Consider the following 27,933-nt stretch of genomic DNA (forward strand, 5'->3'; position numbering starts at 1 on the left):
CCAACACCTGATCGATAGCAAGCTGTCCAACCCGAGGAAGCTTGCTGAGGAGGCGGACCGCTGGCTCAGCACCAGGGTCCACAAGGGTCCCGTGGGAGACTCCGCCAAGAGTGGGCAGGGTCCCCAGCAGAAGAGTGGGGGGGACAAGGGGGGAAAACAGAAAGGGTTCCAAAAAGGCCCCCAAAGTAGTTCCCAGGGGAACCAGCAGCAAGGTTCTCAGCCTCCCCCACCCCCAAAGCAGAATGGGGCCCCGACAGGTAAACCTGTTCCAAAGGGGCCCTTCAATTGTTACAAATGTGGCGAGCCTGGGCACATATCCAGTGACCCCAAGTGTCGCCTGTTTGGAAAACCCGCACCCACTGGTGCTCCACCCCGTCAAGTGACTAGTGTTCACTTAGGAGAAGAAGTGATGGTCCCGGGGGGTGGAGATCCCGTTCACATGACCCTAGTCTCACTAGGAGACAGTGAGATGATCCCTACAAACTACCTGCCCTCTAACACTAAGAAATATGGGCAGGTAGTGATCATCAATGGCAAGGAAGCTGAGGCTCTTAGAGACACAGGAGCCAGTGTGACTGCAGTGAGGCAGCACCTGGTGTCTCAAGAGCAGGTTGTACCCCATGCCTTCTGTAGGGTTATCAACGCTGATAATTCAGAGAGTCAGTGTCCGATGGCTCAAGTTCCCTTCGAGTGGGGGGGGGGGGGGTCTCTGGTACTCTGCAGGTCTGTGTAAGGAAAACCATGCCTGTTGACTGTTTGCTAGGGAATGACTTGGAGCACTCCCCTTGGGAAAAGGTGGAGAAGACGACTCACCTGCGGATGGTGGGTCTGCCTGACTGGGCGTGCGTGACCACCCGGTCAATGGCAGCCAGTAGGGGTGATCAAGAGGTCCTGGGGCCTGAAGGAGAGGCCCAGGAACCGGCCTTAGGGAGAAGGCGCGGGAAACCGGCCCCTGAAGTTCCCACGGTCCAGGAGGAAGCAGACCTTGAGGGGGATGCCCTGGAGCCTACAGGGGAACAGATTGCCGAACTGGGGGACCTGCCTGAGCTGACCCATTGGCAGCAAGAAGGAGGACCCTCCAGGGAGGAATTCTGCAAGGAGCAGAAGGAATGCCCTTCTCTCATGGGTATGCGGCAGCAGGCTGCAGACCAGGCCAATGGTGTTCAGGCCAAAACACATTATGTGTACTGGGAGAACGACCTCCTGTATTCAGAGCCTAAGGCTGCTGAACCTGGGTCAGCCCGTGTGCTGGTGGTACCCCAGAAGTTCAGAGCCTTCCTATTGGGTCTGGCTCACGATGTGCCTTTAGCAGGACATTTGGGGATGGACAAGACCTATGGCAGGCTTGTCACCCACTTTTACTGGCCCCAAATGCACAAGAGCTCAGACGCTCATTGTAGAACCTGTCCGACTTGCCAGGCAAGTGGGAAGACCGGAGGGAAGAACAAGGCTCCCCTCCAACCCTTCCCTGTAGTTGGTACGCCATTCCAGCGAGTGGGTATTGACATCGTTGGGCCTCTGGACCCCAAGACAGCCATGGGCAACAGGTTCATCCTGGTCTTGGTGGATCATGCCACCCGGTACCCTGAAGCCATCCCTCTGAGGACAGTGACGGCCCCCGTGGTGGGACGTGCACTGATGGGAATTTTCTCACGAGTAGGATTCCCTCTAGAGGTGGTGAGCGACAGGGGGACCAACTTCATATCCAAGTATATGAAGTCCCTTTGGCAAGAGTGTGGCGTAACGTACAAGTTCACCACACCTTACCATCCCCAAGGTAACGGGTTGGTTGAGAGATTCAACCGAACCCTGAAAGGCATGATCATGGGCCTAGAAGGTCCGATGAGGCGTAAGTGGGACGTCCTCTTACCATATCGCGAGGTACCACAGAAGTCCCTAGGGTTCAGCCCCTTTGAGCTACTGTACGGTCACCCCGTGAGAGGACCACTGAGTTTGGTAAAGGAAGGCTGGGAGCAATCTCCCAGGAAACCTCCCCAGAATGTATATAGCTACATGCTGGCCTTCAGAAACCAAACCAGGCGCTTCAGACAACTTGCCGAGGCAAATCTGGAAGCGAGCCAGGAGGAGATGAAGCGGTGGTACGACCAGAATGCCACTCTGGTCGAGCTTCAGCCTGGACAAGAGGTGTATGTCCTGGCCCCGGTGGAGCCCTGTGCCCTTCAGGATAAGTGGACAGGCCCATTTGAGGTTGTGGAGCGCAAGAGCCCAGTGACATACTTGGTGGACATGAAGACGCCCAGGAACCCTTTGAGGGTCCTACATTTCAACCGCCTCAAGCCCCACTTACGAATGTCCGAAGTGGGCATGTTGTTGGCAACCGATGACGGAATGGAGGAGGAGTCGGAGCCTCTTCCTGACCTCTTGGTGGCCTGTGAAAAAGATGGGTCAGTGGATGGAGTTAACCTCTCACCCACCCTGACCACCGAACAACAGGAAGACTGCCGCCAGTTGCTGGGGCAGTTTCCAGATCTGTTCTCCCTGGTTCCGAGTGTCACAGATTGGTGCGTCCATGATGTGGACACTGGAGACAGCTTACCTGTGAAGCATAAGGCTTACAGAGTGACTGACAGGGTCCGGGCCTGCATCAAGGAGGAGGTCTCCAAGATGCTTGCCCTTGGGGTGGTTGAGTCTTCCAGCAGTCCTTGGTCCAGCCCCGTGGTCTTGGTCCCAAAGGCTGCTGCGCCGGGAGCCGCACCCGAACTCCGGTTCTGTGTGGACTACAGAGGACTCAATTCAGTCACGAAGACTGACGCGCACCCCATCCCCAGAGCTGATGAGCTCATTGATCGGCTAGGGGCTGCCCGGTTCCTCAGCACGTTTGATTTAACGTCTGGGTACTGGCAGATCGCCTTGACCGATGGGGCAAAAGAGAGGTCAGCATTCTCTACACCAGATGGGCATTTCCAGTTCCGGGTTATGCCATTTGGAATGAAGAATACCCCTGCCACCTTTCAGAGATTGGTCAACCAGGTGTTGGCTGGACTGGATGAGTTCAGTGCCGCCTACCTGGATGACATCGCGGTGTTCAGTGGCACCTGGCCAGAACACCTGCGACACCTCTGGGAAGTGTTGATGGCCCTGCGCAGAGCAGGCCTCACAATCAAGGCAAGCAAGTGCCAGATTGGGCAGGGCTCCGTGGTGTACTTGGGACACCAAGTGGGGAGTGGCAAGGTAGCACCCTTGCAACCCAAAATCGAGACCATCCTGGCTTGGGAACCCCCCAAGACCCAGACTGCAGTGAGAGCCTTCCTGGGGCTCACTGGGTATTACAGGAGGTTTGTCAAGGGCTATGGCACGATCGTGACCCCCTTGACAGAGCTGACTTCGAAGAAGCAGCCCAGGAATGTGATTTGGACTGACACCTGTCAGAAGGCTTTTGACACCCTGAAGACTGCCATGTGCACGGCGCCCGTGCTCCTGGCTCCTGATTTCTCCAAGGAATTCATAGTGCAAACAGACGCTTCAGAGCATGGTGTAGGAGCTGTTCTTTCACAGATGACTGAGGAGGGCTTTGACCAACCCGTAGCCTTCATAAGTAGGAGGTTGCTTCCACGGGAAAGTAGGTGGAGTGCAATAGAGCGTGAAGCATTTGCTGTGGTCTGGGCGCTGAAGAAGCTAAGACCCTACTTGTTTGGGTCTCACTTCCGAGTTCAGACGGACCACAGGCCCCTCAGATGGTTGATGCAAATGAGGGGTGAGAACCCGAAACTGTTGAGGTGGTCCATTTCTCTACAGAGTATGGACTTTACGGTGGAACACCGCCCTGGCACCGATCACGCCAACGCTGACGGTCTGTCCAGATTTTTCCGCCTTAGTGATGTGGAACTCCCTGGGGAAGGGTAGTTCCCCCCACATTTCAGCTGGAGGGGACACATGTTAGACCTGGCACCTTGGCGTGAGTTTCCCTTCCACTTTTTGCTGATGTGCCTCCGATGTTTTGCTGGTTTTCCGATACTCAGGGCACTGCGCCACGGCTGACCCGTGCCGCAGTGCAAGTGCTCCCTACTGTAAATTGTACATGCGATTGGTATCCATGATTGGTTCATTGGATTTACTGTTAGTCCCTAGTAAAGTGCACTAGGAGTGCCGGGGCTTGTAGATGCCAATACTGCTAGTGGGCCTGCAGCGCTGGTTGCGCCACCCACCGAAGCAGCCGTAAAGATGTGTCTAGGGACTGCGACCGCAGAACCCGCGTGCAGTCTCGTACTGTCATGCCGGCTGGGCAAGTGCAACCACTTGCCAGCCCCTGAACCTTCCCTTGACTACATATTAGTCACCCCTATGGTAGGCCTGCGGGCAGGGTGCATTGTAGGTGTAAGGTAGGACAAGCCCTGATGTGTATGGCATGTCCTAGTAGTGACTTACAACTAAACTCGTATTTCACTATTGAAGGCTACCTGCTCCCGTTAGGCCAGACTGAGCTGCTGGAATTATTACACCCTATAATCCCAGCAGGCTCAGGGAGCATGGTAGAGAGTCGTGTTTAGTATGCCTGAACTCAGGATGATAAAATATTTCTTTTAGTAAAGTTTATTTTAGTATCCTGTGTTTGCAAATGCTACTTTTAGAAAGTTAGCATTTGCTTGCCTAACCATTTCAGCCCGCCTCTGCTGGTATGTGTATCTGACTGTCTGGGATGTGTGAGTGACAGGGCTGGGGGAGGACAGGTGGTGAATGCGCAGATTACACCTTAGTGGGAGGTAGGAGTGGCTCTTGACTCTGAATCTTGCTGTGCTCTGCCACCACAATGCTGGCTCCACCCTCCTGGGGAGCGACTGATGACTCAGCCGACACCTGGCCCAGGAAGGGCGAAGCCCCATCAACAAGGTACTCTGGCTGCCCCTGTCCGCACAATGCTGGCTCCACCTCCTGTGGGGCGTCTGATGCGCCTGCCCCTCACACTGAAAGCAGAAGCCGGAGTACACCCACCGGAGTACTCAAGGACTGAAAGTGGCTATGCAAAGGCCCCCCTGGCCTGCGAGAACAAAAGAAATACCGTATAAAAGAAGGAGCCCTGCTCCTTGAAAGTTAGATCCGGTTTGGGCTACAGAAGGAACTCTGCCCGACGAGAAGGACCGTGAAGGACAAGGAAGAGTGCTGTCTCTTGCCTGTGTCTGGTGCCTTGCTGCCGAAGGAGAGGAAAAAGGAAAGACTGCGAGAAGACTTTTGCTTGACAAGACTTTGTGCCAAACTCTGCTGAAACGATCTCCAAGGGCTTGCTGCTGAACTTGCCCCCTGACCAGCGCCCCAGGACCAGTGGGCGCTACACCCTGAAGAAAGCGACTGTGTGTGCTGCTTATCGCTGCAGTACTGACAGAGGGGTCTGGGAGCGCTGGGCAAGCCTGCCACGCTCCCCGTAATCCAAGGCATCGATATCCTCCCGAACACCGTGACCGGGACCCAAGGCAACAGCGAGAGCAAAGTGAGGTCCAGCCGCCGCTGGCCTGAACACCGTGACCGCACCTGCACCGGGAACCGAGAGCAAAGCGAAGGAGGACCCGTCCGGTCCAAGCTCCCGAGCTGACTGTGCTTCGAGCCGTCAGCCCACCTGCAAAGACGGACAACCGCCCTGTGAGAACCCCCCTCTGGTCGGTATCCTGCCCGACAGCCCAGCTGTGAGCGCGCAGCTGCAACCGGCCCTTGGCTGGGTACGTCCTGCACTTGGGGACCGTACTGCCACTGGCCGCCACCACAACAGCCGCCGCCTCCCGGGTTGGAGAGAACGCCGAAGGAAGGACCCTGCCGCCACCGAACACCGCTGCCCCGGATGACCCGTGAACTGCTCGGCTGAGAGCCGCAACGAACAGCGACCCCGGGAAGGCAACGCGACGTGGGACAGCTCCCCTGAAAGCCGCCTGCTCCACAAGAACTTTGTTGAATTGGGCAGAAGGCTCTAAAGAACGCTTATTGCTGGAAAGAACTGTGGCAACCCAAACTTAAGTAACTTGGAACCGCTATTTGAAAGTTTGATAACTGTATTCCCAAGCCTGCTTGAAAGTTATATAAAGATATATATTTTTACAGAATACAGTTTGGTGTCATTGTGTGGTGGGTTGGTTGTGATGGTGTAATATTGCAAGTGTTTAACCCTATGTGCCCCAAAGATTAGCCTACGACTGCTTAAGCCACACTACCTAGAGGGTAAGCAGAGGTTGTCTGGAAGGTAACCCTCAGCCCTGACGAGGAAGAGAGAGTCCCTGCTTGTCGCTAGTGTTGCACTGCGCCAACTAGAGCCTCCCCCTTCCTACAATTATTTAGCAGGATGTGACGTCTCCTCCCAATGGCGTCATACTGGTAGTGAGAGCCGCGCCACGCAAATTGGAAGCACAATATACGTTATACCAGTTGAGTGAGTGCTGCCAGCAAACTTAGCTCAGCTGCGAGCCCAAGCCTGCTGCAGCAGCAAGGGGAAGCCACGGGCAGTGTGCTGCCACAGACACTGTTTTATCGGCGATTTTAGCGACAGCTGGCACACAGCGATATGCGTGACAATGCATTTCAGTGCGGTAATGCGAATTACCACACTGAAATGCGCTAGTGTCACGCCTGATGCGTGACACTTGGCAGACCCGGAGCAGAAAAATCTATGGACTTCTGGTGGGTTAAAAAAATTAAGTAACTCTACAGTATCAGTAACATAGGGTTTAAAAGGATTCCCTACACCAGTAGGTCCTAATCTGTGGTCTGGGAATGCCTAGGGTATCCGTTAAGCCTACTCAATGGGTCCACAACTGCTTAGAAAATGAAATAACAAATTAAAAGTGTACGTAAATAAATGTTAAAACATTCTGTAAGTGTGAATTTGAAGTTGGAGACTAAGTGTCCTCGGATTGTTTTGTGCAAGCAGAGCATATGCTTCAAAAGAATATAGTATGGATGATGGGTGGCCTTAATTGAATTTAGAAAAGCTCTAACCTTTTCAAAATGAATGTTTATATTTTTTTATATAGTTGTTTCTGAATGGAATAAGATATATAAATATGTGTATTTTCAATGTTTTGTATAACGCGAACAAGGCACTTTCCGGGTTGCAATATTAACAAAGGTGGTTGATCCACCAGAAAGGTATATACATAAAAGTACATAACTAAAATTGGAGTAGTTACATAAGCAAGAAATTGAAGACAAGAGCACGTAGTCTTTCGTAAATACTGATTTGAGTGGTGCCCGACCGGATTCTGGGTTAGGAAATGGAAAACGGCTCTGATCTCATTTCTGTATGTATTTGATGAACACTTGCATCTGTATTTTTAGTGTATTGTTTTGCAGTTCAAATCATTGAAAATTCTTAAGCCAGGGTCCCCGGCTTCCATTGATAACTCATTGAGGGTCCCCAGGCTCCAGTAATAAATAAGTGGGACTCCAGAAGTCGATAGATTAAGAATATTTACCCTACAAAATTATTTGCAATCTTATCTATAGAATGTATTTTCTTGATATTGTAATCCGATATGTTTGAGTGTTTTCAATGGAATATAACACTGTTTTTTGATCTACAGGATTAACCTGCACGGAACAAAATTTCATAACAAAAGGGGGTTATCACCAAGCAGCAGCTGATCATGGCATCATAGTGGTAGCACCAGATACCAGCCCACGTAAGTCCAGCGCTTAAAGATGATAGGTTGATGTTAAAGGTGTTGTACATTGTATTTTAAAAAAAACTTTGCTTACTAGTTGTGTAGGGCTAATCGTCTATGTCCTATGGAAGCCTGATAAATATACTAGGAACATAAAAAGAATTTCACAGCTACTTTATTTAAATTATTTTAAAGCATAGTGTTAATGTCCGGATCAATCTAACCTTTTTAAAGCTACAAATAGTGTAGGAATCCTCAAGACTGTAAGGAAAGTACTATTTAGCAGTACGTTTAAAAACAATATAAACAACACAATTAATCGTGCACATGTGCAACAGGACTTTAAAATAGATTCACTCAAAGGAACTTGTCCACACTCATCTACTTTTGTATTATTGACTAGTGAGCGACTGTTCTGTGACTTCTTTAGTACGTAAAATCTATTGTTACCAGTACTATTTAAATGTTAGAGGAACCACACATGGAAATCTCAGTAGTCTCATACTCTGCAGCCTATATTATGTTGTATAACTTACTCCTTATGCTTGGAGGTCTCACATTGCTGACCTTTGGGCAAACGTATATGTGTGAAAGAATTCTTTGATACTATGTGAATCGTAAATGGAGGCGTAGGCTACCTTAGCACTTGATTTACTTTACCTTATTCTCCGAAAGGGGACTGAATTGTGGTCAACTGGTGTTTGCTTCAGCAAGCTCTACAAAGTAATATGTAATCCATTAATAACCCTCCCTCATCCACAATTAGTGAAATTAAAGCATCCTCCATTCATAAAGCTATCATGAGGATGTGTTTTTCTGCTAGAAAAAACACTTAACTGTAACTTTCAATTGCTGGATGCAAACCTAGTGGTAATCATTAATAACGGGGCTACAAATGATACCAAAGCCTTGCTCAAAGATTAGAGTGATTAACAGAACAAGGAGAGTGTCGCGCTTTCTTAGTTTTGAAGCTGTGGTAACTATAGCACATTTCAAATGTGCCTGGTCAATTGCAAGATGTAATCCTTTTTTGTTCTTTGTTTTTGTTTTGTTTAATGCACTAAATAAATTACCAAATAATATGAAATACATCATCCAGATTGCATTTGGAGGGGTTTCTTCCCATTTCCATTGTGGTCGGGACTTATCCATGCCCTTAACCGTGAATTAATCTGTGGCGAATGTGTAGCTTCTAAAGTAAGAGACTGTAAACTCACGCATAGGGGCGCGCCTACATTTTGCCCATTGGGTGGGGCAGTCATATTGCCTTATATGTAATATTACAAGTATATGTTGATGTGTTATGAATATCAAACACGTGTTTGCACTCATAATTCATGTGTGTATCTAATTTCAATTCAGGTACACAAATACATTTGTGAATCTGGCACTAAATTCCTGTTTTTAGATTCTGATTAGGGTCTGGAACCTTGGTAGTGGTCTCATTAGCCATAACTTCTAGCTAAAGTAGTGCTATTCAGAATGTGTATATTGCTGGTTTTTTTGTGCGCTCTATAAAATGTCTTACATTTTCATGTTGTCTACATGGTCTTATCTCCTGTTCAACTTGGAAAAGTGTACTTATTTTTCTCCAAAACAAATGAGAACTGTGGGCATTGATGGTGAAAATAACTGCAATGAGACATTGGCTCTTAGACAATCCTAGTGTCAATGTCTTATTTAGGCTTTTTCTAACTGCTCGGTTCCATGGAAGAGAGCGAAACACAACAAAGAAAATAAAGCAATGCCCTCAAGTCTGGCTTCTGTATTTATTTTGGTTACTTTGCATAACTCTGGTCCTATACAAATTACTATTACACACAATTATGTTGGCAATGTTGGGGTCGTAGTTGTATGTGGGGAAAGGAGAACACTCCACTGTAGCTTAAAGTGACTACTGCTGCAGCCTACAGAATACATACATTTCTATTGCCTTTTGACCTAATATGACTGTAGCCAGTGAGATCACATTTGGTCTGATGGGTAGGTCATTTCATTTCATTTTTATAACTGTTGCCATCCATGTAGGGTCGATCGAGAAAGACAAATTACAATAATGAATTATATACCGCATTTGCTGCAGAGCTCATATTAAGGTTATAACATTATCTACAAGATTCTTTGAGCCGAAAATTCTTCGAATCACATGCACCAGTTTTGCACTGTAGTCTACTAAAAAGCGTATTAAAGTAAAAGATTTATCCAGGCATAGATCAGGCTACCACATACAATACACCAGATATCAAGGTTATGCATCCAGATACTCCAAAGGGGTCCTATGCTGAGAAGTTAGTAAAGGGCTTGTACATTTGCTTGTATTCGTGACTCTTGAGACACTAAGGGCCTTATTCTCATGTTGGTCGGACTGCAACCGACTGCTTGTCGGTTGATGTCTAACCGACATCTGCTGCGGTCCGACTGCCACATTTCAATGCGTGCGGTCAAGGCAGCAGGTGTAGGGTCCATTCGGCGCTTTTGCCTGTCAAAGGGACAGTGATCTGTACAATAGAGGCCGTTCCTGCTCTGGCACCTTCGTAGGGATTTCAATGTCCCTTTCCGCCTGCCCTTTCATGGCGGTTCGCCCGCCATGAAAAGGCAGGTGTTAAGTGGTTTTGGGGGCCCCTTACAGGGCCCCCTTACCCTCTGGCCCTCCACTATAGGATTTGGGGGGTACCTATGTGGCAGGCACCGCGTGTTGCCTGCCACACGGTGCTGGGATGTTTTAAAAGTGTATATTTCCTATTGCTGCTTGTGCTACAACCCGCAGCACAAGCCGCAATAGAAAATATACAGCATTGCAATAATGGCAGCAGGGCCGCCAACTCCTTGTTGGCAATCCCATTTACCCTAGCGTCCGACCAACAACATAATGACCCCCTTAATGAACAATAAGGTGCGCAGATCTTTATTGACATTGATCCTGTTGCCCCTGAGCCCTGCAGGCCAGTCATACTGCTCTAAACTGATAACTGTGTCACTATTGACACACAAGAACATTTTGGCATGTTAACAAGGCATCTAGGAAAGATTGCAAGTTAAGTTAAAAAAGTTTTGCAGCGTGAATCTTTCTGGATTCACTATGCTGTGCATATTCCGCGGTCTTGTGGTTGGGTCCGGATTCGTAGTCTTTTCTTTGTTTTTTTTTTTTTTTTTTTTTGTAGCCCTTGTGGGCGTCGGCGTCACACCTCCTCGGGTGCATTTCCGGTGACGTCGGCATGCTTCCTGCGGAAGCTCCCACTCTTGGGCGCCATCTTCAGATTCTTTTTTCCGCGGTCGGGTCTGGATCGTTCCCGTTGGGCTCCAGACATTTTTGGAGAAAGTACTGAAAAGAGTGGAAGTTGGAGGAGATTTTGGAAGAAGAAGACTAAAGAAGACCTCACAGAACATTGACGAGGAGAAAAGAAGGTGAAAACCTCGAGAACTTCGACGATCGTCGACGTCCACGCGGTCAGGGAGGCCTGAACGCACGAGGATGGACAACACGCCGTTCAAGTTCTGCCCGAACTGCAGACACAAGTACGCGCAGAAGGACCAGCACCCGGTTTGCAACCTTTGCCTACCGGTAGAACACAGAAGCGAGGACTGCAACGCCTGCGCCGTCTTCGCCCAGAAGACCCTTCGTGTGAGGAAGAGACAGAGGGTAGCACACGCCGCCCTCTAAGGAAAATCCCCGACGCCATCGCTGTACGAGCTGGGGATGTCCTCGGAGGAGGAGGACAACGCTGCCGCCGAAGACGACAGCTACACGGTCGTAGAGACCGATTACAAGAAGACGCCTGATAAGGTAGGAGACTCGACGTCCCACAAGAACACGAGAGACTCTGAGTCTCGAAAGTACGAGGCCAAGAGCCCGAAGGCGCCGACGCAGCGACATCTGCCGTCCGCGACCACAAGCAGGCCCAGCGGATCCTCGGAGAAGGAGTCCCTGGCGCCGAAAGCTGTTGACCAGCAGAAAGCGTCGAAGATCGTCGCCGAAAGGGACCGATCGACGTCGAGGGAGAAAGACCCTAAAGCCTCTGCACCGTCCAAGGACCCGAAAGCCAGTTCGACGTCCAAGCCGTCGACGTCGAAAATCTCGCCGCCGAACCAGACGACGAAGAGAGGGGCCGAACGTTCCGAAGCCGAAAACGCGGCCGAGGTGGAAAGGAAAAGACGTCGGCTAGAAGCAGAGATGGCAAGCCTCTTGCAGCGGAGAAAGGAGGTCGCCGCCGAGATGAGTGCCTTCACGATTCCACACAAGACCAAGCACGCCGTGCTAGATCTGGTCGAGGAGGAAGAGGAACATGTCGACGACCATGTGCCTAGCGACGAGAGGGTCGACGACCGGGAAGCTGAAGAGAATCCCTACGAGGATTACAGCTATGAGGACGAAGAGGGCAGTAGGTTGGACGCCGAGTCGGCCACCTCTGACCCATGCGAGGAGGATTACCTAGACGTCGACACCGAGAGCCCGGAAGAGGCGGTCGACTCGTACCCCTCGAGACCCTCGCCGCCGGACGACATCGGGGCATACAACTCGGCGATACAATCGGCCGCAACTGCATTCAAGTTAAAGCTCGACGAAGAAAAGCAGAAAGCAGACTTCCTGCTAGAGACATTGCTCCCAACACAAACAAGAAGCCAGTTCCTTCCAATGCTCGACAGCGTCTTTGCTCAGGGAAAGGAAGCGTTCAAAGAGCCCGCAACATGCAAGGCGGTAACTCCCAGAACAGAGAAAAAATACAAACACTCCTCGAAGGACCCGGCCTACATTCGAGGCGAGGTCTCCGCTGACTCCATTATCACGGCCACAGCTAGGAAGAGGGCGAGCGTATCCACTACCTCGGGCCCACCACCGGATAAGGAGAGCAAGAGGATGGATCTGGTGGGGAGAAGGATCGAGCGGAATGCCGCGACCCACTGGCGCATGGCTAATTCCAACGCCCTGTTAAACAGGCACATGTACAAGATCATGGAGGGGCTGGGGCAGTTGGTGAAGGACCTACCCCAGGATGCCAGGCAGAAGGCCGAAAAATTTATCGAAGAAGGGAAAAACGCGGCAAATTCTTGCCTTAAGACGGCCCTGGACGGAGCAGACACCGCCAGCAGGCTCATGATGATGGGTGTCACGGAAAGGAGACACGCCTGGCTCAGGATCTCAGGGTTCAAACCCGAGGTACAACTCAGTATCCTGAACACACCGTTCAACGGCGCAACACTTTTCGGAGCAACAGTTGACGACAAACTATGCCAACTCAAAAAAGATAACGAGACGGCAAGATCCATGGGGGCATTGCAGTTCAGAGGCAACAGAAGAGGCACCCCGGCACGGAGGCCCGGCGGGAGAGGTGGAAACCAGCCAGGTACATCGCACCAGGCCTTCCAACAGAAGCACCAGGCAGACTCGCAGGCTCAGCAAGGTCACCAGAAGCAGCCCTGGCAATACCAGCCAAGAGGTCAGTCCGAGGGAGAAATGGCCGTGGCCAGAATAGAAGAGGGTGGCAGCAGCCCTCCTCAAAGTGACTTCAGACACCTCCGGGTGCCCGACCACAGAAAATATCCCAGGGGGCACCACGTACGAAGGGGTCAGGACAATCTAGAGACCTACGACCACATGACACCAGTGGGAGGAAGATTAAAGTTCTATCTCCAAGAATGGAGAGAAATAACATCAGACAAATGGATCCTAAACATCATCCAGTTCGGATACTGCTTGGAGTTGGAAAGAAAGCCAACAAACAAAGCCAAGGGGGAAGCCACCAGCAAGAGAACAGCTGGCGAGGCTTCAGGAAGAAGTGCAAGAACTTCTACAAAAACAGGCCATAGAAAGAGTTCCCTTCAGGGAAAAGAACAAGGGAATATACTCAACGTACTTCCTAGTACCAAAGGTCGACGACAAGATGAGACCCATCCTAGACCTAAGGTTCCTCAACAAATTCATAAGAACACAAAAGTTCAAAATGACCTCCCTACAGGAGGTGCTGCCGCAATTGCAGGTCGGAGACTTCATGGTCACGATAGACCTCAAGGACGCCTACTTACACATACCGATGAACGAGAAGCACAAGCATATGCTCAGGTTCGCAATCGGAGGAGGCCACTACCAGTTCACAACGCTGGCCTTCGGACTGAAATCAGCACCAAGGGTATTCACGAAGTGCCTCGCGGTAGTCGCAGCGCACCTACGAAGACAGGGGATACACGTATACCCTTACCTGGACGACTGGCTGGTGAAAGCAAACTCGTACCAGAAGTGCAAGCAGCATGCACATGCAGTGACGAGCACGCTCATAAACCTGGGGTTCTCCGTCCATTGGAAGAAATCATCAATGGAGCCGGAGCAAGTGAAGATCTTCCTGGGGGCAGAGATCAACACCTTACAGGGCAAAGTGTTTCCCAGCGAGAAGAGAGCAAGGGCACTGGTCAAGGAAACTCGCCTCTACCGGAAGGGACAAGCTCGGACAGTGAGGACTGCGAGCAAGATCATGGGGATGATGGCATCGTGCATCCACCTAGTGCCGAATGTGCGGCTCCACATGAGACCCATGCAAGAATGGCTCCAGGAACAATGGTCACAGGCTTCTGGCAGTTGGGAGGATCTTGTGGTGGTGACGCACGCAGTGCAGAAGGAGATGGCATGGTGGACCTTGGAAAACTTAACAAGGGGACAGCATCTAACACTCCCAACTCCGACAGTGACCATCACCACGGACGCATCCCTGAAGGGATGGGGCGCTCACATGGAGGAACTCAAAGTGAGGGGTCTTTGGACGCCAGCAGATGCGACAAAGCACATCAATTACCTCGAATTGAAGACAATCTTCCTTGCACTGAAAGCCTTCCAGACAAGACTGTACAGGCAAAGGGTGTTGCTACAGACAGACAACACCACGGCGATGTTCTACATCAACAAACAGGGTGGAACACAGTCAACAACGCTTTCGACGCTGGCGCAGGAAATATGGAGGTGGGCCATCCCTCTCCAGATAGACCTGCTAGCCATACACCTACCAGGGAAGGAGAACATTCAGGCAGACTGGCTGAGCAGACAGACCTCGGCATCCCACGAGTGGGAGCTCAATGCTCAGGAGACAAGGAGGCTGTTCAACAGGTGGGGAACGCCATCAGTGGACCTGTTTGCAACACGCCAGAATGCGAAATGCCGAAACTTCGCATCCAGACAACACGAAGAAGGGTCCCTTGGGAATGCCCTATGGATAGATTGGTCCGGGAGATTTGCGTACGCTTTTCCCCCGATACCACTGATACACAGAGTACTGAGCAAGTGCAGAGCGAGCACCATGACCCTGATACTGGTCTCGCCACAGTGGGACCTGCTCTCCATGCAGAACGGAGAGGTGCTGCACCCAGAACCAGAGAGCATGAGCCTAGTAGCATGGCTCCTGAGGACATAGAGTTCGCACATTTGAGACTGCCAGAGAGCACCCTCAGGGTCCTTCGGGAGGCACGAAGGCCCAGCACAAGGAAGTGCTATGTCGCAAAGTGGAAAAGGTTCACGATGTGGTGCAGGAGGGAGAGACTCCACAATAAAATGAGAAAGGACTCCACGGTACTGAAGTACCTGACACACTTACTGGAGAAAAACCTCAGCTCGTCCTCCTTGAGAGTTCACCTGGCGGCTATAGTGGCATACACAAGGGGGTGAGATGGGCAGAAGCTTCTTCACATCACAAGTTGTAAAGAGGTTCCTGGAAGGAGCAAAAAGGATTGCACCACCCAAGCGGGTTCCACCACCGGCATGGAACTTAAACGTGGTCCTGACGGAACTCATGAAGGAGCCCTTCGAGCCGCTTCACAAGGCCTCCTTGAAGATGCTAACTATGAAAACTGCTTTCCTGGTTGCAATTACGTCCTTACGCAGAGTGAGCGAGCTGCAAGCGCTAACGCTACAGGAGCCCTACTTACAAATACACAATGACAGGGTGGTGATGAGGACCGACCCACACTTCATGCCGAAGGTGGTGTCCAAGTTCCACATGAACCAGTCCATACAGATACCAAGTTTTTTCCAAAAACCAACCACTAGCGCAGAGCGAGCTCTGCACACCCTGGACGCCAGAAGGGCGGTTATGCATTACATTGAAAGGACAAAAGGACACAGGAAAACGAAACAGTTCTTTGTGTCGTTCGCCAACAGTTACATGGGCAAGGCAGTGACTAAGACCACTATTGCACGATGGATCGCGCAAACAATCCAACTCTGCCACAGAAGGGCAGGAGAAGAACTGGCAGAGGGGGCACGCGCCCACTCCACTAGAAAAAAGGGGGCTACAATAGCCTTCCTGGCCAATACACCCATACAAGACATATGCCTGGCGGCAACATGGGCTTCGGTGCACACATTCACGAAGCACTATTGCGTGGATGTTCAGATGAACAAAGAAGCACAAGTTGGACAAAGGGTGCTCCAGCATATATTCAGAAACCAGAGCTCATCTTCCACCCAGCCGCCACGGAAATGAGAAACCGCTACGAAATCTATGCACAGCATAGTGAATCCAGAAAGATTCACGCTGCAAAACGAATAGTTTACCTGTCGGTGTAGTTTTGCAGCTTGAAGATCTTTCTGGATTCACTAGCGAACCCACCCACCTCCGCCAGAAAGATGAGGCTGGAGAGAGAAGAGGTGGTCAAAAAAAAAAAAAAAAAAAAAAGGAAAATAGGAGGAGAAGAAGTAAGAGAATATAAGGACAAGTGGTAAAGAAATTATCACCTGAATAGAACATTGCCATTGCTTCGGAAAAGAAAGAAACACGGAAAAAAGAATCCGAAGATGGCGCCCAAGAGTGGGAGCTTCCGCAGGAAGCATGCCAACGTCACCGGAAATGCACCCGAGGAGGTGTGACGCCGAGGCCCACAAGGGCTACAAAAAAAAAAAAAACAAAGAAAAGACTATGAATCCGGACCCAACCACAAGACCGCGGAATATGCACAGCATAGTGAATCCAGAAAGATCTTCAAGCTGCAAAACTACACCGACAGGTAAGAAACTATTCGTTAGGTACCTAAACCTGCCACTTGCCTGCTTGGGCTTTCCTTTGGAAACCAGAAGGCTTGCAACCAGAAAATTATGTTCATAGAATGGAAGTGGATTATAATATGCTTCATATATAATAGTTCATTACTAATGCATGGTGCAGTGCAAGGCACTTCATTTTACTGGAGTTAACATTTAAAGGATTTTTCTCTGCTTCTGTTAGAGGATATGTCGAAGTTGTGACAAGAAGGCTAAAAGGTTTTCTGTTCAGTGATGTGATCAGAGCACTCTTACAAGGTTTAGAAAGGTTGCTTGCACCTGTAAGGCCACCAGATTTTCACTTAGTACTAACTCAGTCAATGAGTCTACAATGCCTGCCTATTACTAGTTTCTCCTGAACAATTAGGCTTTCACAAACATAATTCAGAAAAGGGGGTGGTGATGAACAGAGTGTCTGAATTAAGCAGACCACTCTTACCCAGTCCAAAGATCAGGGCTTGATCCATCACCGTTTTTTAGCTCACTGCACCATCCCAGCTCAGAACTTGGCTGTATGCAAATTAGTCTGACCCTGGCCCAGTGCATCATGGGAACAGGGCAGACCAAACTACCAAGCCAATTCTTATACTGGGAAGGAAACAAGCTACCGGGGACCGGTTTCTGGCAGAAACCGGTCCCCGGGAGCTTGTTTCCTTCCCAGTGTAAGAATTGGCTTTTGTAGTTTGGTTTGCCCTGTTCCCATCATGCACTGGGACAGGAACAGACTAATTTGCATACAGCCAGGTTCTGAAACTGGGATGGTGCAGTGAGCTAAAAAACGGTGTTGGATCTAGCCCTGATCTCTTGACTGGGTGAGAGTTTTCTGCTTAACCCCTTAAGTGCTGCTGACGGCCAATGGTCGTCAGCAGCGCTACCTCCCCAGTGCTGCGCACGACCATTGGACGTCCATTCAGCACTGGTTCCAATGGACAGCGCAGCACTGGGGAGGAATGTTTACACGCAGCTAAGGTGTTAATTCAGAGACTCTGTCCCTCACCACCCCTTGTTGTAAATATTTTTGTCCACCCTAAGCGTGGAAGGGTATACTCAGACATGAGTCCCTTGCTCATTGCACCATCAGGATTCAAGCAAACCGGGCCGAAGACGGCTGTAATGCCAGAAACCGGTCCCCGGGAGCTTGTTTCCTTCCCAGTGTAAGAATTGGCTTTTGTAGTTTGGTTTGCCCTGTTCCCATCATGCACTGGGACAGGAACAGACTAATTTGCATACAGCCAGGTTCTGAAACTGGGATGGTGCAGTGAGCTAAAAAACGGTGTTGGATCTAGCCCTGATCTCTTGACTGGGTGAGAGTTTTCTGCTTAATTCAGAGACTCTGTCCCTCACCACCCCTTGTTGTAAATATTTTTGTCCACCCTAAGCGTGGAAGGGTATACTCAGACATGAGTCCCTTGCTCATTGCACCATCAGGATTCAAGCAAACCGGGCTGAAGACGGCTGTAATGCCAGAAACCGGTCCCCGGGAGCTTGTTTCCTTCCCAGTGTAAGAATTGGCTTTTGTAGTTTGGTTTGCCCTGTTCCCATCATGCACTGGGACAGGAACAGACTGATTTGCATACAGCCAGGTTCTGAAACTGGGATGGTGCAGTGAGCTAAAAAACGGTGTTGGATCTAGCCCTGATCTCTTGACTGGGTGAGAGTTTTCTGCTTAATTCAGAGACTCTGTCCCTCACCACCCCTTGTTGTAAATATTCACAAACATAGGCATGCAGTAGATAACACCAGGCTGACGTTTAACCTGATTGATGCCTCAGAAAAACAGAACGCTACACTGGTCCTTCTCTCGCTTGATGCGAAGAAGTTCTTCAATAGTCGACTGGAGGTTTATACTGAAGGTCATAGTCCGGACTTGTATGGGCCCCAATCTTCTCAAATATTTTATGGGAAATTTTGCCCACTCCACAACACACCTGAAAGTAAATGTTGAATTTTCTGATAAAGTAGATCTGGCAAGAGGGACAAGACGGGGCTGCCTCCACTTCCCACTTATTTTCGCCTTCTCCATGGAACCTCTAATGCAAAACATAATTGCCATCCCTAACACTGAAGACCTTACCCTTGGCCCAAGGGAATACAAAACAGCACTTTTTGTGAATGATGTGCTCTGTTTTAAAATGGAGCCATAAACGTCTATCTCAGCTTTGGTCAAGAAGCTCAAGCAGTTTGCATTGGTCTCTGAATTTAAGGTGAATTAATATAAATCCTCTGTGATAGGCAACTCTAATCCCCAATGCCAGCCCTAGCAAGACCAACAGAATTTTAGGTTTCATTGGGATGATCACTCTTTATGGTATTTAGGTATTGTCTTGAGGAAGGAAACAGAACACACTTATATGAGGCCAATATTCCACCTTTGCTTGATGTCTGTACAAGAGCCTATGTAGGTGAGGAAAGCTAGAAATTGTATGGTTAGATCGTGTGGCCAGCATTAAAAAAAATGACTTCCTAGTCTATTATGTCCTTCAGGCAGTCCCACATAGTTGTACCAAAATACTACTCCAACAGCTCCAAAATACGCTTCTTGCCCTTGTTTGGGGCAATAAATATCCTAAAGTATCTAGACTTACTCTCTTTAGGAAACCTCCAGATGTCGGAGTGGGATTCCCAATCACTGCTGGTTATGCATTGGTTGTTCAACTGCGACCAGCATTGGAGACTGGCATCAAACCCTGTTCAACACATTCAGCGCAGAGGTTGAGCAATAGTACTTCTGGACTCCCCTACTTCACGTATCGTGGTTACCATGCAAACATAGACCGAAATAGGCCACCCTACCTCACTCCATCAATATTTTACTAAACTATTGAGTGACACTGTCTCGTAAACAAAACCATGCTAACATCCCCCCCTCCCCCTGACCCCACTTAGCTACAACCCAGACTTCCCGCCCAGTGTAATGTTTTTGAGCTTTTAATTCTGGAACAATACGAGTCCATTGAGCTTGGGTGCCTTCTGCTAAGAAGAGACCGTATTGGATAGAGAGAACTGTGTGGGCCAGTTTCACCTACAACCACACAATGAATCTAGGCTGACCCAATTGTTGCACTGGTTTATGGATAGACTGATCAAATTAAAGGCCAATTGGAATAGGAATGCACTAGAGACCTTATTCCATAACAAGGCTAGGTAAAAGGGACCCTCTTTTTATTTATTTATTTTTTAATAATTTTTTATATATAGAGCAATCATCAGTCAATAGGCTTTATTTCGATAAAACCATATCTTAAAAAGCATCCCATAACATAGATAAAAATGCATACACATAATTTAAAAAAAGATACATAGCAACAATAAATTAATTAAGAAGGTCCAACATAGTGGCCATAATTAAACAATTTCATACAGCCTTATGATTCCAAATACTTTATACAATTTCATTAAATCTTTTAAGCCTAATCAGCCATGTCCAGCTTAAAAACTTAGCCATACCATACACGAACAAGGGCCGAGTATCGGACTTCAGGATACGCATAGCAGCTATGTGGTGTCTGGTCCCCAGCTCCTTGCACAATGGTTTTAACCACCTCTCTCGCGGAGAATTGTAGGCAGGGCATTCAAATAGGAGATGGGCGACAGACTCAACCCTAAGTACACAGAAAGGACAAAAAGGTGAGGTTTGGGCCGGAATATTCCAACGGGCAGTTAGTTCACCTACCGGAAGCATGCCTATTCTGAATTTAAAATACAGGGCCCTATCTCTAGATTTTGAGATTAGGTCAAGATATGGTTCACAGGAGGGCATGTCCTTAATCATAAGGAACTCACTGGTTGTTCTACAGTGTTTAGGGGTCAGAACTACTCCTCTCATCTACCCAGTTCCAATAAATCTTCTTAAGGACAGACTTAGGGGGGGCTGATCTAGTTAGCCAAGCCTCCCTAAGCCCCAACTCCCCAAGCAGGGATTAAACGTCCCTGAGCCACCTGTTTTTTTTTTTTTACCACCCCGACAACGACAATACCTCCTTTAGTCCTTCCGCATAGCTGGAGAGTTCTGGCACCCTCCACAAGCGGGCCCAAAGTAATAGGGGGCGCAGCATTGCCTGATCTTTAATAGGGCAGCATCCTATATCTAAAAGCAGAGGGAGCGTTGGAGTACTCTGGGGGAGGGCCATTAGATCCTTCAGAAATTTATTTTCTGAGCAGGATAGCAGGTCCGTGTTATGGGTTGCCCAGAGCTCAGCCCCATAAAGTGCTGCACTGACACCTCTCGCCTTATAAATGTCTAGCACAGGGGCAATAAAGGAGGACGTCCGCTGTTCTTTAAGTAAGGCCCCACCACCCTTTTGTGACCTAAAAGCATCTTATTGAGGTGGGAGTTCCACCGCATAGAGTCGGTTAGGCGAATGCCTAGGTAATCAAATTCCTTAACCCTTTCCAGAGGAACCATGTTTAGCGTGGGAGCCCGCCCAAGCTTTTTGGGGGGGGGGGTTCAGTACCAGATACTTTGGGCCCGATGTAGGTAATCTCGATTTACCTACTCTTAAGTACCGAATCATACCGATTCAGTATTTAAGAGTAGGTAAATTCGAAGTAAGCAGATGTAGGTAATTTGTCTTTTTAAATTACAGAATCTATAAGATTCGGTATTTACTGATTCGGTAATTACCTAATCGGTATTTGCCATTGATTCCTATGGGCCTTGAAGCCCATAGGAATCAATGGCAAATACCGATTCGGTAATTACCGAATCGGTATATACCGAATCCTGCCAGGGGGAACGGGGTGTCACTTTGACACCCTGTAGCACCCCAATGTCAGGCTTGTGTGCCATGTGGCACACAGACATGCCCTAAGGGCATGTCTGTGTGTCACATGGCACAGGTGTACATGCACAGATGTGCATGTACACCTGAATTTGTTATTTACCATGCAATAGTATTACATGGTAAATAACGAATTCTTAGGGGCCTGTGGCACTGTTTAAAGCGCCACCTACATCTGCATTTACAGATTCGGTATTTTTACCGAGTCTGTATTTACCAATTCGGTAATTTTACCGATTCGGTAAATACAGATTCGGTAAAAATACCGAATCTGTAAATACATGCCCCCTACATTGGAAAAGGCATTTACCGGTCGGTAACGGCCGAATTCGGCCGTTACCGACCGGTAAATGCCTACCTACATCGGGCCCTTTGTCTTTTCAGTCTTGATCATTAAACCCCTACTAACACAAAATGATTGGAAACTATCCAGAAGTCTCTGTAGGCCCATAGGGGATTTGGAGATTAAAAGGGTATCGTCGGCGAACAGGAGGGTTGGTATTCTCCTGCCCGCCAGGGATGGTGAATCAGATGGAATCTCCAGAAGATGCTCCACCACTCCGTTCACATACAATGAGAACAGAGTGGGGGCAAGAACACAACCCTTGCGGACTCCCCTGTTCACTGGGATTCTGACAGTCTTCTGGCCCTGCCTGCCCCATCTCACCTGTGCAAAGTTTCCAAAATGGAACTTCACCAATAGGGACACTAAATAGGGCGGCATACCCAAATCGGACAGAACCTTCCACACTTGATCCCGGGGCACCAAATCGAAAGCAGTCTTTAAGTCAATAAAGGCAAGATAAAGACTGCCTTTCCCAAATACAACTCCCTCCAATAAAGGAGCAGCAGTCTAAGACTCCTCAATAGTCCCTGTACCGGACCTGAACCCTGCTTGGTAATCAGAGAGGATTTTGTGATCATCAGCCCACTGTAGTATCCTACCCAGAACCACCTTTCCTGAGATCTTCTGAGTGGAGTCTATTAAGCTTATAGGGCGATAATTTGCTGGGTCGTCCCGACTCCCCTTTTTAAAAACGGGCACGACCTCAGCTCCCATCCAGGATTCCGGAATAGCCGCCCCTAAGAAAGTAGCGTTAAGCAGTGATGAGATGAGCCTCCCACACTCTTCCAGGTTTAGGCGGAGCAAGTCCCCTGGAATCCCATCAGGGCCTGCTGCTTTATTTGGGACTAGGGACTTGATCACACTCACCACTTCCTGAACAGTGAAAGTGAGGGCGTCCGTTAACCCAGAAGGGACCAAATAAGGGAAATCGGTCTGTCCCTCCCTTAAATCCGAGTTACCAGTATAGAGGAGAGAAAAATGATTAAACCATGCCTCCTCTGTGATGTTGCATGTTATAAGGGTGTCAAGTGGCCTATTCTTAGCTCATTCTATATCCCAAAAACCCTTGGAATCCCGCCCTGCGCTGGCCTCCTTCAGTTTACACCTGAACTGGTCCTTCCCATCATTCTTGGCTTCATTAACAGCCTGCTTGTAATCCTTCCTAGCAACACGGATCAATCCCGGTCTCTTAAGTTTAACTGCTTCCACCAGTGCTCTTTTCATTTGCCTGCATTTTGTTGAGTACCACCCCCGGAGTGCCCTCATGTCTTTAGCAGCCACTGGTTGGGGGACCCCGACTACGGGTTAAGAATAATTCTCCCAGGGCTTTGGTGATATTACAAAACAGCTGTGATACCTCCGGGGGATGCATGGCGGCGGGCGCCAACCGAGTTACAGCGTTTTCCAGGAGCACCCCTATAAGCTCAACCTTCCCCTCGTCCAGGGCAACCTTGCGCCATTTCAGACGCCTCCCACAATTGGAAGGACATACTTCCCCAGTTGTACGCTGCACAGATGGTACCTGCAGGCTTTTTGGTAGTGACCATAAAGGGGACAGAGACAAAGATAGAGGGTTATGATCACTGTCCGTAGTGGGTAACACTTCCATATCCCGCATGTAGGCCCAGAGCTTGAAGTCTAAGAGGATGTAGTCAATTCTTGACGAGTGGTCTACCCTGTTAAACGTGTGTGCACCTGAGAGGTCCGAAAGTGATCTACCATTAACTGCCCTTAGGCCAAAGTGCATAGAGATCGAATTTAACTGGATTGCCTGTTGGGACCACCTTTTTATAGGTGCTATTGCTAGGGAAGGAATACCCCTCCTGGCATCATCTGAGGTGCCCAAGATGTCGTCAGCCGCCAGGGGCTCAAAGGTGCAGTTGAGGTCACCGGCGATCATAACATACATGTCCGGGTAACACTGGCTGAGTTCGTCTTCAAGCTCATGTAGAGTTGGAGATGGTAAGCCCCCATTGGCGCCTCTAGCATAGATGTTAAATATCTCCAGGGTAAGCCATCTATTTGGCCCCCTAACTGATAGTCTCAATAGGTCAGGAGACTTAGTGTATTTAAACTTGATGTGACACCCCAGGGAAATGTTAACCCAGATAAGGCCTCCTGAGGGGCGACCCCTACCAGCAGAGGGGGAGATTGCAGGAGCAAAGTATGTGGAATATCCAACCTTCTAGCAAGGCTCCAAGCACCAGGTCTCTTGAAAAATACATATCCCGAAGGATTCAATGAAGATGTTCCAGTCTTGGAGATCAAGGTTTCTGGTAATGCTCGCTATATTCCAGCTCATGAACTTCACATTGCTGTGTGTTAGGACTTGTTCTACTGGTGGCTGCATTGCAGACATACTATGCCCCGAGCCGGACTCCTGTAATATACCCACCAACTGTACTGATGCACAGTATTTTCCAAGCGGGGAACGAACAGGAACAGACTTGGGGCTGAGGGGAAGAGGAGGGGGGGGGGACTCGAGAGGAAAAACAAGGTTTTGTCTCAATCCCTGCTCAGACCCCCTGTGACTTCCATATGCAGAGATTACAACAGGTAAACACTCAGTAAGAGGAAGGGCATCAGGTCAATAACCCCACCCAGGCCTGATGGGACTAAGGCCTAAATTCAACAGGGGCAAACCTTGCGGGATACAGATCATGTAGTTGATACCCACTCTCCCATCCCCCCCCCCCCCCCCCCCAGTTGGCGGGCTAACATGATGGTGAATAGCTGGGCGAGGGTTGAAATAGCTAAGATTGTGTGTGCTAATTCCCAACGTACCCTGGCTAAACAGAGGGTTGCAAATATACCTAACTACCCCAACATCCCCAAAGTTAACCAGGATACAATCACCCCTCGTGTCCTTAGGCCTGGATCCTACCCAGCTGACCCGTCTCACATGGAGGACCCTCCCATCCAATGATCTAGGCAGCGGTCTGTTTTCCCTTAGCCAGAACATGGTTTTGTTTTTCAGTTCGTCATACGATTCCCGTTTACCCTCCCTGAGCTGGGAAACCCCGGTGAGCACTGCTACATAGGGCAAACAATCAGGAGGTAGATATTTTGGGATGGGGTTTCTGACTCCCCTCTCTGCCGGGGCCAATACTTTAGATGGAACAGGTGTGGTACTGTTCTAGCCCCCACTTCCCCCTGCACTATTGGTGCGAATAATTTGGGCAAGAGAACTTTTAGAAGGACCTTGAGACCCTTTATTCAAGTTCAAGCTATGGTTCAAGCTAGTTGGGGTAATGGGACAAGTAGGACCACCCTCAACAGCTATTCCCAGACTCACGTTTGCCCCAGGTACAACCTTGGATGGAATAGGTGCACTCTCCTCCACTGGAGGGGAGCCCACCCGGTTGGTTGCATGCCTTGCAAACCCGTCCTCCCGGTTTTTGAATGTCATTTTATAAGAGACTTGAGTGAGAAGAAGTTGTTGAGAGTGGCTTGCTCAAATCTATCCAGCCTCTCCATCAAAACTTTCACCCGCTCAAGTATCGGGAGTATGAGGGATTTCATTTATTTCTCAATGTGTGCAATAGAGGGAAATTCAGGTGAGGTACTGGCTAAGGGATTCGGTTTTATAATGGCATTCTCCTGCTCAGGAAGAGTGTAAGGCAACTTACCATCAGAGGAAAAAGTCCCTTGGGTCCCTGCCTGAATAAGTCTCGTCCCAGCCCCCAACCCCATAGGTTTCACCCCACTCCTAGAGTAATTACCTCTAGGCTTCTTAGGCGGTTTTGGATGATTGCCCCTACGGAAACTTGTAGTTCTTTTCCATTTAGAGGGGGCTACTCTAGTTAATTTAATGGGCACTACAGCAGGTTGAACACGAGCAATCTCAGGATGGGTGGGGGTTTCCAAGGGAGCATGGAGTGCAGGTGACACATTCGACACCCGAACTGACTGGGTGACCGAGAGCCTGCGAGATTCTTGGGCATTTAGTCTATCCAAGCTGGCCCTTATGGTACCAGATCTAATATGGTCAGCACTAGGAGATGCTGAGACAGAAGACACAGCTGTATGAACCGGGGAAGCTGCTAGAGCCAAGGGCCCAAGGGAGGAACGATTGTGGCTAAGGGGCTCAAGAGAGAGGCGGCGTTCGGTAATTGCAATCTCTTTCTCAATTACCGAAAAGGCTCGGTGATGAATTCATCCATTGTGCCACTAATATAGCCACCCCCCAGCATGCTTTTCCCAGAGCGAGTAGTCATTGGCATAGGGGAACAACACTCGCTAATACAAACACCCCGCTGCAGAACAAGCAGGTTGAGCTACAAACAGTGGTAATACCCAAGTACCTGACAGTGTCCAATGCCCAAACGTTAGGGGGGTGGCCCAGCCCTGCCCCCTCCCCGGACGGCCACAGACGGGCCCGCCCTTGGCCCGGGCTTCGCCCGGCTCGTCCCGCGATGTACGGTATAGCAGCAGGATTTAAAGCACCTGGTGGTGGGCGGGTCGAAAAGGTGCCTCCTAGCCCCGTTGACTTATGGGCGATGCAGTTTGTCCTCTCTTGTGGCCACCCGACCCCCAAGCCGCGAGCGTTTCCCACGGAGCGGGAAACGCGAGAGGTGAGCAGGAATCCAAAAAAAGACAGTCCGTGTTACTGTGGCAGCATCAAAGTTTCCCGCGATGCGCAGTACAGCAGCAGGATTTAAAGCACCTGGTGGTGGGCGTGTCGAATAGGTGCCTCCTAGCCCCGTTGACTTATGGGCGATGCAGTTTGTCCTCTCTTGTGGCCACCCGACCCCCAAGCAGCGAGCGTTTCCCGCGGAGGGGGAAACGCGAGAGGTGAGCAGGAATCCAAATAAAGACAGTCCATGTTACTGTGGCAGCATCAAAGTTATAGAGCAATAAACTGATCACATATGAAGTGTCCGCCATCATACAGTGTGGCATGGGACTTAGAACGGGAGAAATCGGAAGAAACCTGGTGAAATTTGTGGGCAAGTGCAGCATAGTCTTCTATATGTGTGAACCATAGAGAAAATTCATATCAGATGTTCATCCAATTGTATCTAATTCCAGCTTGCATGAAGGCAATGGGAGGGGGGTCAGAACTGTGTTGGCGGATCAGAGCTGTGTTGGCGGAGTTTTGGGGAGAGGGGAGATATGTTGCATGTGTGGTGGACTTGCCCAAGGATTCGCAACCACTTGGAAGGGGTGACCCAGATAGAGGCAATTACAAGGCCAATGGTGAGGACTCCATATATCCTCTGACTACCCCATCGAGCAAGCTCGTTACTCACTTGTTGCTGGCAGTCCAATATTGCTGGCCCACTTCTGCGAACAAGAGCTTTCTGTCAGGTGGCCGAAAGTTTGGTCCGTTTATGTAAATGAGGAATTGACATCACTAGTGCGTAATAATTTGGATACGTTTGAGGAAACCTGGTCACCATTTTGGACTTCCATGAAAACTGAGAAGCACTAAAGGGGGCTCAGTGGGCAGACCATCTATCCTCCAGCGTATTGGGGGTCGACTGCCCAAGATTCTAGCACCTTTTTACAGTATTCAAATACCTATTTTTTTTAAGAATCTTTAATTGAAAACCACAATATTATGCATGTCCAGTATCAGGAGAACTGTGTTGTATTGCTTAGCAAGACAAAGATGTTATTATGACTTTTTGTGGTAAGGCCGCTTCTATTGCAAATACATGAATTTCTGAATAGATTGTGCAATGCAAAACCGTCAAGTTACTGCCTAACATGAAAGGAATTTAACATAGGACCACGACCACATACTATGAGAGCATAGATGACAACTGTTACTACAAGAATCAAATAACAGGATATGTGAGTTGAGTTCTACATGTACTTTCTCTTCTCACGCCTTCTTAGACCTAGATTTACTTCTAGAAACAAGAAGCATCCTAGCTGAAAGAAACTGTGCTTAAGTAGCAAGAGTACTTCATCTTTCCCTTATCTCCAGTTTATGAATCTATTCAAAATCTAATGATGCAAAAGAAAGAAATGTGACGTTCCTGTAACTTATGTTTTATTACTTTTAATTGTTCTAGACTCACGTGTGCCCCACTCATGTTGACACTGTTTTGTACAAAGTAGCTTTTCATCTGTTTCACATATGATAGTGGAATGTTTTTGATTCACTGATCCGGGTAAATAAGTATGCACCAATGTCTTTAAGCAGAAAATTAAATAATTATAAATAATTTCACAAGTCTA

The 27,933-nt window shown here is 49.0% G+C and overlaps 1 protein-coding gene across 2 annotated transcripts in view; it reads left to right on the forward strand.

Annotated features, from left to right (window-relative positions):
- ESD (esterase D) overlaps positions 1-27,933 on the forward strand; it is a 179,141-nt gene that overhangs the window by 97,322 nt on the left and 53,886 nt on the right. For both annotated transcript variants that reach the window (XM_086934992.1, XM_086934993.1), the window contains exon 4: positions 7,521-7,619. In XM_086934992.1, the coding sequence (XP_086791118.1) occupies positions 7,521-7,619 (99 nt within the window). The remainder of the gene's footprint in view (positions 1-7,520; positions 7,620-27,933) is intronic.

The sequence above is a fragment of the Lissotriton vulgaris genome, chromosome 8 (genome assembly GCF_964263255.1).
Source record: "Lissotriton vulgaris chromosome 8, aLisVul1.2, whole genome shotgun sequence".
In the NCBI taxonomy this organism is placed as follows: Eukaryota; Metazoa; Chordata; class Amphibia; order Caudata; family Salamandridae; genus Lissotriton; species Lissotriton vulgaris.